Source organism: Danio rerio, chromosome 18 (assembly GCF_049306965.1).
Source record: "Danio rerio strain Tuebingen ecotype United States chromosome 18, GRCz12tu, whole genome shotgun sequence".
In the NCBI taxonomy this organism is placed as follows: domain Eukaryota; kingdom Metazoa; phylum Chordata; class Actinopteri; order Cypriniformes; family Danionidae; genus Danio; species Danio rerio.
In genome coordinates this window covers 20,316,439-20,328,048 of record NC_133193.1, presented here as the reverse complement: position 1 = coordinate 20,328,048, position 11,610 = coordinate 20,316,439, and the positions used below count along the sequence as shown (strand labels likewise).

Sequence of the window (11,610 nt, the reverse complement as noted above, 5' to 3'; positions counted from 1 at the left end):
TCCTAAAAAAAATCATTTAAATTATATTGTACTTTGTGTAAAACTATGCTTCTTTAATTCAGTGGCTAAATGTAATGAGACAAAAAAGTTTTATTATTTTATTTCTAAACTGCAGTTCTGTAACGCTTACCTGAGCTTGAACTAAATAGGAAAACAGGTTAATACTTTGTTTTGAAATATCCCATGTTCATAAACAATAATAATGCATCACTGGTTTAACTGCTGCCGCCTCTATGCTGAAGCCCCGCCTTATTTTGTACTGTCGCCGTGTGATTGGCCAAACGCGCTGCCACCGAAATACTTCGACTGGCAGTGAGAAAATAACCTTTCGGAAAGTCAGCAGCGGCGTTAAAGCATGTCTTTCTGCTCTCCGGTACGAAATTTCTTCATCTTCCAAACAGTCCGGCTTATGTGGTGTTTCAGTTGACATGGATTGGTACGGACGGATAGGGATTGCAGTTCATGAGGTGAGTGTTGCCACATACAAAAGTTGTTTAAGAGAATGTTTAAAACGTAAACTTGCTGGCGAAGATTGACGAGGATTTAAGTTACCTGAAATCAGTAATACAGGGATAAAAGTTGACCGTTGCATTGACGCTAGACAGTGGTTGAAAGTTTGTCATTAGACGAATCATCTTTATATCAAGTAAAACGACGTAACGTTACGGTTTTAAAGACTGGACGTTATCCAGTAACGTTAAGTTAGATATTTTTATTTGACTTTGGGTTGACTTACCTTAACGATCAAATATCAGTTAAGTTACTTCTTTCAAACTCGGAAAGTTTTGTCGCTTTCGTTTCACCAAAGCATGTTGAAGTGTGTAAAAATAGCACATAAATGTTGACGGAAGTTTACCAAAACACTCAAAACGTGCCTTAAATGGTCTATTTTCTTTACGCGGATTTGCATGAATGAATTTGCATGTTCGCCGTGCACAAACAATAGAGTATTGTCCTCAGTTTGTCAATGTGCAGTAACGATGTGCACGTTGTACTGTATAATATGAACGTTTACTTTTTAAATTATCATTTGCTTATTGTTTAGACGTTTTCAGTCACTGACAGTAACAGACAAGACTGTCCCTCTGTGTTTCATAGGCACGTGAAACGTATTTGGACATTATGGTTGTGTTCCAAATGCTGCACACGTGTCATGTTGACTAGGAAGACAGCTCAGTTGTTATTTTACACACAGCCACAGTATGCTGAAAGATGTTGGGGGTTATTTCATCACTTTGAGACCTCTGGGTGGCCTCACCTAGGGACTAGCTGTCTCCTCCGCTGATAAACCACTTAAATCTCCTTTCACTGCCACTGTCAAGTCTAGTGTTACCCTCCTGTGAGCATCATTATGCTCTCTGCTCATTAGGGAACATCACTAGAGGGAATGTGTGCACCTCTGCTGTATATTATGAACACCTTTTTAAAATGGCTTTGTTTTAATTGTGTAAAATGTTATCTATCTATCTATCTATCTATCTATCTATCTATCTATCTATCTATCTATCTATTTATTTATTCATTTATTTAGTTTATGGATGTGACAAAAAAAGTCTGCGAGTTTACAGTACATAACATACTTTGTAGAAATTCTGTGAATTAAACTGCACAACCCAAAAGAAACAATGATAATCAAAAAGATAAGAGTTGGCAAGGTTGATATTTGTATGGAATTGCTGCCATCTATCTAATCTATCTATCTATCTATCTATCTATCTATCTATCTATCTATCTATCTATCTATCTATCTATCTATCTATCTATCTATCTATCTATCTATCTATCTATCTATCTATCTATCTATCAATCAATCAATCAATCTATCAATCAATCTATCAATCTATCAATCTATCTATCTATCTATCTATATTACTCTTATAGTCTTAAAAAGACGTTCATAAACAGCAAATGTGCACTAACATCTAAAAACATCTATTTGAATTTTTAAATGCACGTACGTGAAAAATGTCTGAGTATGGTTCCTGATAAAGAATTATATTATTATATTCAGAAGTACAGTGGGGCTGTATATAAAGAGACGTTATTAAACAGTCAAATATGTGACATGAGAGTTGGAGCATTTGTGCATATTCAGACTTAATTAGCTTTGATGTATTTTGCCAAACTGTGGTCCTGCATGCAAAGGAAGTAAGGTGAAACAGAAAAGTGCCCACATGTTGTGGTTACCGCTTACACACTTCCTAATGTTTGGAGGAACCGGTCACATGACACTTGTGTAAATGTAATAAAGAACTGTAATGTCAGGCAACTATGCTTTGACATACCCACAGAAAGGAAGGTATTGCTAAGCAAATAAATAAACCTCAGACGTGAAGCTGTTTGAATATACTCATCATTTTGCTCATTTGCATAAAAGATGAACTCAACATTTTTATTTTTTTCCTTTTTATTTCCTTGTACAGATATGATTTAGCTGAGTCAAGGTGGAGCTCGGAGTCCAAGATGAGCAATAAGCAGGGACTGGGCTGCATCAACCCTCTTATTCAAAGTAGTATGGAAGGTACCATGGGTACTGTAGTCCCCGCGGGGCTCCCTAAAGCCGACAGCCTGCCACACTATTCCCATGACAAAGCTCTACCAATCAGCAGGGCTTACTTTTCTTACGCTTTAAGTGGACAAGATGCTCTTGACTTTCCTTCTCCATGGGGCCATTCAAAAAGCTGCGTCAGAAATGGGCCAAGTCCAGGGATTCACTCATCGACCTCTGATGGGTCGTTTACAATTCCAGCTGTTTACAGACCTGATAAGCTGCCTTTCCCTGTGGATGCTGGAAATGGGCGCTGTAGTGGACCCCAAGAGTTGGCAGCGAAGCAGAGGCTGGCCTATTATGCCAGCAGTCCAAGACAGCACAGTCCAAGGGCAGCAAGAGTTGTCTCGCCAGTGGCAATTCCTAATGGTCATATTAGAGGCTCTGATGCAGAGAGATGTGTTGGATTGGCTATTCCAAAACCAGTATACAGTCATAGCCCTTGCTGTACTGAGCGTGGCTGTACTGCCGGGCACAACTATGGCATGGAACATGGCCCGCATAGGATGTCCCCTCACATATATGATGAGGATTGGGCTGCTCATTATAGCCGCCTGGCTTATCTGCATAAAAAAGGCCAGGAAGCACTGGCACAACAGAGGGGTTTGCAGTTGGAGCATGGTGTGGAGGGTATAAAGGATGGAAAGACCGGGGGCTACAATACTGGATCGAATGGGCCAAGGAGGCCACTTCCTGTAATGGAACCAAGCTATACTTATAATGCTCCGCATCCATTTATTAGTGCCACACCAGAGTATTGCCATCGTGCCCCAGTTCCTCCACAGATGTACAAGGGATATCCACATGCTTATGACCCAAGGACATTGGCACACCCTGAAGTTTCTTCAAAAGTGTATCAGGGTCGTTCCCCCATATCCAAATACACACCAGTGCCTCCATGTCCCAATATCTATTATCCTCAGAGTCACCCTGAGACTTACAGAACCAATTCCAGTGCTCTTACAAATGAGCATGGTCAGCGCCACCACATGGGTCAGTTTCATTCGCCTAGAACAGACTTGATATCACCACCCTGCTCTGCTGTGCCCACTCACCATCCACTGATCTCAAAATATTCTTCTTATCATCCATATGGGGTCCATTTAACTACTAACCAAGCACCCACCAATGAACAGACACATCCACCTTTTCCAGTGGATCAGTCAGAACGGCCACTTGATTTCTCGACACGAAGGGTCCAGACACCAGACTCTCCTCGAGAGCTTTGTAAAACATATGGAACTTCTGGGGCTTTCCATCCTACTCTATCCCACAACAGATGTCTCAGTAATACCCCTACCACTGAACACTCAGAGGTGCCTGGCTCTTTCACTGGTAGTTCCAAAGAATTTCCCATGAAGTCCAATGAAGAGGTCATGGCGTTCAGGCACTGTATTTCAAATTCACCTGACAATGGTATATTAGCTAAAAGGCCTATAGAGGAACCTGAAACAGACATAGCTAGTAAAAAGCAAAAGACTTACTCAGTCCACCAGTTGTCAGAAGATGAACCTCATTCACCATCATCACCACCAATGCCAGTTATTAATAAAGTTTTTAGCTTGGCTCCATATAAAGTCTATTTAGAAGCTACAGGCATGTTGTCTTCATCAGGGGATTCAAAAAGTCCGAAGCCACAGCCTGAGATGGTGCAGCCTAAACAAGAGGCAGACATTGAAAACTGTAATATACAACCAAATTCTGGCGAAAATAGTCTCAGATTAAAACAAAAAACCCAGACTTTACCAGCTAACAGAGATGATCCAGTTGAAACACCAGACGCTATAAAGATTAAAACAGAAGAAATGGATGAAGGTGATCCGAGTAGTCAATCAGAAATAAAAGAGACAGTTTCTGAGGAGGTAAATCATCAGGAACATGTTTCTGTGCTCAAAGAAGAGCGAGTGGAGTTAGACACAAAATTGTCTGGCTCTCTTTCTTGTAAAGTTGTAGTAAAGAGTGACTATGAAGAAGAAAGCAATCCACCCTCAGTAGAAAATCATGAACTTTCAACATGCAAGACTGGGAATGCTGTGACAGACAGCAAAGAATGCACTCCTGTTCCCACAACACCTCCAGCACCTCCTCCACTGACCAAATTCTCCCTTACCAGAATCCCACCTCATTGCCTGAAATTGTCCAGTTTTAAAATAGTTATCCCTGAGGTCTTAAGATCTCCAAAAACCCAACTCGTGGAAGTTCCTCAATCTCCGATGGAGTCGCGTAAGCCCATTATAACTAGCAGCAAGCATGCCCGTTATCAGTTTATGGAGCTTCACCAGTCCCTCTGTAGACTTTTACACTGCAATGTTACTCAAACCCCATGTCAGGTGCTCAGGGACTGGTTATGCAAACTGGACGTATGTGAGTCAGGCAAAGCTCAGAAAGTTTCTTGCCTCTTGGGGTCAAAAATGAGGGAAGTGTGGCTTAAAGGGGATGAGATGGAGGTGGCTCTTCAAAGGGTGGTCCGCCAGCTTCAAATGTACATTGACATCAGTGAATGCCCCTTTCCTCATGTCATGAGGGCTGGTGCTGTGTTCGTTCCCATGTTGGTGGTCAAAGAGGTGCTGTTTCCTCAGGTTCAAGGCACATATATAGACCAGGTTCTTCAGGAGCATCGGGTGGAGCTCCGGCCCACCACGCTCTCAGAGGAAAGGCAACTCACTCAACTCCACAGAAAGGCTTTCTCTTCAAAACTCCGGAGACTTCTGTCCCTTAAACACCTGCCTGACATATACCCTGATGTCCTCAACCTCCTCTACTATGCCAATGTCTGCAAGTTCCTCGGTGAGTGCTAAATGCTTGATCATTGTTAATTGCATAAGAACTCCTGGTTGTTTAGTGTTGCAGTAGGTGAATTTTGCATTTGTGAGCTGGGCTCAGATTACAGGAGTTTCTAACCAATTCATCCCACATGTGAGTAGGAATTTAACAGATTGTCTTCCCTCAAATCTCTAAGATGCACATGACAATCTAAAAATTGTGATGCATCAAACTTTACAAGAAACTATTAAGTTTATCATGGCAGAGTAGACGTGACAATATTCAATTAATCAATATATCATGAAAATGAACATGCTCTATATTGATATCATAGGCACTTTAGAATACATTGAGTTATTTATTTTTACATCATTATTTATTTATTTATTTATTTTATTTTAGGAAATGAATGTTGTATTTGCAGTGGTGTTATAACAGCCCCAAATGCTTGGAGACTTAATTGTTTAGCTTAATAGTTTAAACATTAATATTTTCATGTTAAATTGACTTACTTCACGCTGAAATACTAAATGGAGTAAATAACTGATCAAATTCAGTCTTATTTTTGAATCAGTATTAACATAGTATCTGAAATAAAACTGACTGTTGGTTTTAATTCATTAACTTATATTAACTATTGAGAGTTAAATGTTAAATTTGACCTATTCTACTTTGTAGTTCTTTTGCAATTTAAGTTGAAACATTTTTTTTTTACTTTAAACAGTACACTTAGCATTTTTGTTATACCAGTTTAAAAATATATATATTTTTTGCAGCTTAGATCAGTATCGAGATATCGTATACCACGATAAAACCAATTAATCACAACAATTTGATACCATTATAAGCCCATACCAGAGAGAGCAGCTCACATAATCTGACACAGCAATCCCCATTTGTGTTCACAGGTAATGCTTACATTTGTTTTAGCTAGCTCAGCCGGTACATTCGTTGTTTTTGTGGTTGTCTTTTCCAAAACATATACTGGCAGCTGTGCTTTTTTCTACAAGCAGTTTTCACATCTCTTTCACATCTACAGCAACTTTAGGCCCCAATGAGTCTGGGAGCAGATTTACAGATTTAATCTGTGAATGCCTCAAATTAACTGAGGTCTTTGATGAGATTTATTGCTCAGATTGTCAGGAATGGGAGATAAACTGGCCTCCAGCAGTGTACTCCTGTAATGTGAGCTCAACTTTAGAAATTCACAGTAATATCAGTCAATGGTACAGATTTTTGAAATCATCAGTTGATATTGGGACATTTAATTGTGCATGATTATTTAATTTCTGCATTACTGTCATAATAAATTATCATGTAGCATTTAAAAACTTTTTTTTTTAAGTTTGAGAAAATAAGATTAAGAAATTTAACATCAGCCATACCATAAAATTTTATCATTTTTTATTTCATTTTTTTAAATACATTTGATTATAATTTTATTACTGGTGCATCCCTGATACAAGCTTTTTTTTTGGCAACGTTAATAAAATGTTATGTATTAAATTAAATCATTGATTATTTTTGTGATGATAAGTAATAGTTATATAGTTGTGCCAGAGTGAATCATTTAGGACATTTAAGCCTAAATTTCATAAAATTTTCTTAACTGTCCTAGTTCTTAGAAATATGAATGTGCTCAATGAAGCTGCATTTTAAATTTAGCCAATTTCAGTTCCACATTAAAAAAAAAAAACAGAACTATCAAACTTTTCTCTTGAATTCTGTTAACACTCTGAAATTTGATTTGAGATTCCTGTTTTATTTCGGGACGTTAGTCATTTTCATTTTTGTTTTATATTGTACATTTATGTTCATTCCTTTTTTTCTTTAAAATCCATACATGCTGTATACCTGTGGTGACTTTTTTTTAATGTTCATGCTTTCTAATTTTTTTGTCATAATTTTTTTTGATTTGATACACATTTGTTCTTGCAGATTCCACTGCTACAGATGGTGTCCAAAAAACGCCCAGGTACCTTCTTATTCCTTTGTCCCCCAAAACTCCTGAAATCACAAATAAATCTTGCTGACAGTCATAGAGAGGGCTTTGTTTATTTTTGAGCTGCACACTTTCTAACTGGTGCAGTTTTGTTGCAGGTGTTTTTCTGATCAGATAGAGGCTGGAACGGAACAGTGATAGGATGTCTTTCAGTTTCAGATAAATGTACTTCAGGCAAGGAAATGTAGTTTTTGGTAGAATGGTTGGCACGTGCGCTGTCATAACTTTTTTCATCTGCAATGCCATTGCAGAGCTCCAGGTGTTGACAGCTTATCTGTTATCAGTTAAAGGGTGCAATTTTTTAATTGCAAAGCCAATTCCTGTTTAAGGCATTCTTTTTTTTCTCAATAATTTCTGGCACCTTTTACAGTTGCTTTAACCTGTTATATTTTATGAGAAGCCTAATTATTATTATTATTATTATGGTTGGTGTGGCTGGGTTGTATTGCTACTATAAATAGTAACCAGTTTGACAACATTTTATTCGGCATCTCATGATTATTTCTAACCTGTGACCATAATATCAACAGGTTTCATATGCATGTATCTGACTCATTTACACCAACCAGATCTGAGAGAGAGAAAGTAAGATCACATCCGGTATGGATTTCATTCAGCACATCAAAGCAATCATTCACCAAAAGTTATTTAATCATTTCATAACCCTCCAAACCCTAACCCTCCTGCCATTCCACATATTTTTGTTCTTTTATGGAACACAGACTATGATGTTCTTCAGTTAATTCAAGGAAAAAGTTTTCCCCCTAAAAGATTGAACAGTAATTGATCTAATTATTTACACAGATTAAACATTTGAAAAGGCTATTTAGTTTTATATGTAAATTTTGTTCTGTATAACATAAATGAGTAGATTTTGTAAGATTATATTGATATATTATAAATTTAGATTTTATGAATTTTATATATTCTACCAATTATAATTATATGTAATTGTTTTTTATATATGTGTATATATATATATATATATATATATATATATATATATATATATACATATATATATGTATATGTGTGTATATGTGTATATATATATATATATATATATATATATATATATATATATATATATATATATATATATATGTGTGTGTGTGTACATATATACACACACAAAACACACATACATATTATTGAAACGTATAATATTTATAAAATCTAAATTTAAAGTATACACATATACAGTTGAAGTCAGAATTATTAGCCCCTCTTTGAATTTTTTTTCTGTTTTAAATATTTTCCAAATGATGTTTAACAGTGCAAGAAAATTTTCACAGTATCTCTGATATTTTTTCCTCTGAAGAAAGTGTTTTTGTTTTATTTTGGCAAGAATAAAGGCAGTTTTTTATTTTTAAACACCATTAAAAATTAAAACTATTGGGTTAAGAAATGTGTTGGAAAAAAATCTTCTCTCCATTCAACAGAAATTGGGGGAAAAAATAAACATGGTGCTAATATTTTAGGGCGCTAACAATTCTGACTTTAATTGTATATATTTTCAAGAGAAGAATTTCATGCACATTTGACGTGAGATATTGTAATTAAGCATTTAAATGGGCTGCAGAACCGTGTTTTGTGGCCTGAAGAATCGTGATCTATATTTTTTGTTTTTTTAATTAAAGCCTTGATGACTTTGATGTGAAATCAAATAACAAACTGTTGTGATGTCAGACAAAACATATTTTGGAGTGAAGGGGTAATTCAACCAAGTCATTACAATTCTCTTATTCATTACTGAATCTAATTTTGTTCCAATCCCAAAGACATTTGTTCATCTTAAGATGTTTTAGATGTCCTTAAAAGGAACCCCAAACATTGTCTAAACAGTTCAACAATGTGATTGTAATGATTCAACTGTAATCATACAAAGCTCCAAAAACACTTGAGTGGAAAAAAAATGGGAAAATGACTTAATTCCCCTTTGACTTCTACATCAAATGATGGTGTGCAGTACAAAGCTTGCATTCTATTGCTATAGTTAACGTACACTCTGACCTTCTTTTATTTATATATATATATATATATATATATATATATATATATATATATATATATATATATATATATGTATATATATATATATAGTTTTTCTTGCACATCTGTTATTGGGGCTTTTTATGTGTATAGTTCAACCACTGATGTCACATGGAATGTTTCAAGAATGTTTTTGGTTCCTTTTCTGGACTTTGAGCATCTCTAACTAGCATAACGTTTGCTGTCTGTGGAAGACAAGAAAGTTCTCCAATTTCATCTATACTTTTAAATGAGTGTTCCAAAGATGAACAATGAAAGTCTCAGAGGATGCTAACAACATGAGTAGTTAAAAACAGAATTTAGTATTTTGTGTTATTAATGAATTCTTTAACCTACCACAAGTCAATAATGAAATGCCAATCCTAAATTTGCAGTGATTTCTCTTTCTCTAGGAGCTGAAACCAGCTTAACCGTCAAGAGAGAGAGCACTGACAGCACAGATGAATCCACCAGCTGTGTGAATGAAGCTGAAGAATTTAACCTCGAGTCCTCCACAACACTTACACCCCAAACCACTCTCGTAGAACAAACATACTGCCTGAAAACAAAGAAGAAAAGCAGGGTAAAGATCTCCTCCAAGAGGACATTTTTAGACCACAGCAGCTCATCTGAAGAGGACGAATCCAGCGCAGGACCCAGAAGGTGGAGCGTCATCAGCTCCGTACGCAATCGGGATCAATGGGAAATCACAAATCAGTGGGAAATATCTTCATGCAGCCACACAGAGCCCCATGTTGAAGTAATGATTGAAGACGAAAGCCAGGATCACGAGCCATGGGGGCGACCTTTGACCTCTGACGACCTGACCTCAGGCGAAGAGACGGAAAGCACATCATCAAAGTCCAGCCGCAGATCCAGCATGGTCCTCAAACTAAGGAAGGTTGTCTACAAAGAAGCTCATGGAGGCAGAATCGCCCACTACCAAAAAGTCACTGATTCTTCTTCTGGGTTTACAAAAGGAGACAGGAAAGGGAAGGGCAAATCATCTCGAAACAAAAGACACCACACGGACCGGGACTTTTCGTTCAGGTCTTACACTCAAAACCGTTCCTACCTCTCCAAAAAACGCTGCCGATGGGTCCTGCGCTCTGCCGTCCAGTCAGCCCATCTGGAGAACATATATCCTGATCTAGTGGGCAAGAGGATCCGACATTTATATGAGGAAAACGATAAAAGTGAAGTTTGGTATCGAGGAGTCGTGCTGCGCATTCACGAGCCGCACAGCAACCCATTGAAAACCGTGTTTGAGGTTAAATATGACAGCGAGCCCGAGTGGCAGTACTATCTGGAGCTGCTGGTGGATTATAAGAAAGGATGGCTGAAAGTCGAGGACTAGGTTTTTATGGTATTACGGTTTTATTTTTGCACCTGATATTTGGAAAATGTGACGATGCTGAATTGATGAGCAGTAAAAACTTGACACATTCGGGGAGATGTGTTTGTGTAAGCAGTGCGTGTGTGACTCTTTGTGTGTTTCTGGTGTCAATATTGTCTCTGTTGTCGTTGTTTTTATGGAGTTGTTGGCAGACATTCCCAGCTGGTGACATCACATGTTGGCATGCATGTGATTGGAGGAAGGGGAATGTAGTTCAGCAAGATGTTTCACTGTTTACAGAATTATTTTTATATTGGCTGCTGTCATGTGTTTTTAAAAATAAAACAAAATATTAAATCCATTGGACTTGTTTTCACATTTATTATAAAGTGCTTTTTTTGTATTGATCTTAAATCTATTTCTTGATATTTCAGTGAGCGTGATTTTGTTTGATAAGCTCTTTAGTGAATGTTTTATTGTGTTAGTTACTTAGTGGATGGAAATGGCATTCTAGATCAGTATATACTGCAGTTTTCTATACTACATATGATTAGAATTGGTAAGCTTGTTTATTTTTATGTTTGCTCATCAAAATTACAGGAAAGTATTATAAAGTTTACGGTAACACTTTACAATAAGGTTCATTAGTTAATGCATTTACTAACATGAACTAATCATGAACAACACATGTACAGCATTTATTAATCATAATTAAACATTTAGTAATGTATTATTAACATCCAAGTCCATGCTTGTTAACATTAGTTAATGCACCATGAGTTAACATGAACTAACAATGAACTACTGTATTTTCATTAACTAATGTTAACTAACATGAACAAATACAGTAGTAGATGTATTTTTCATTGTTTGTTCATGTTAGTAAATGTATTAATTAATATTAATGAACCTTTTTGTAATGTGTGACCG

At 36.8% G+C, this 11,610-nt stretch overlaps 1 protein-coding gene across 4 annotated transcripts; it reads left to right on the top strand.

Annotated features, from left to right (window-relative positions):
* The first annotated feature begins 328 nt into the window (after positions 1-328).
* Positions 329-11,041, top strand: si:dkey-73n10.1. Of its 4 annotated transcripts, none has more exons than XM_073929983.1 (5): positions 329-467; positions 2,424-5,335; positions 7,250-7,286; positions 7,844-7,898; positions 9,758-11,041. In XM_073929983.1, exons 1-5 carry the CDS (start codon positions 463-465, stop codon positions 9,773-9,775), a joined length of 3,027 nt encoding a protein of 1,008 aa, XP_073786084.1. In that variant the 5' UTR covers positions 329-462; the 3' UTR covers positions 9,776-11,041. The 4 variants fall into 4 exon arrangements, with proteins under 4 accessions (XP_073786084.1, XP_021323470.1, XP_021323471.1 ...); XM_021467795.3 differs by having other exon boundaries at positions 7,844-7,913; XM_021467796.3 differs by lacking the exon at positions 7,844-7,898.
* Positions 11,042-11,610: the final 569 nt, after the last annotated feature.

Bases quoted from the DNA above. Each gene is read 5' to 3' on its own strand.
- si:dkey-73n10.1 (XM_073929982.1), top strand. The intron at 5,336-9,757 runs GTGAGTGCTAAA...CTCTTTCTCTAG, and splicing joins CAATGTCTGCAAGTTCCTCG to GAGCTGAAACCAGCTTAACC.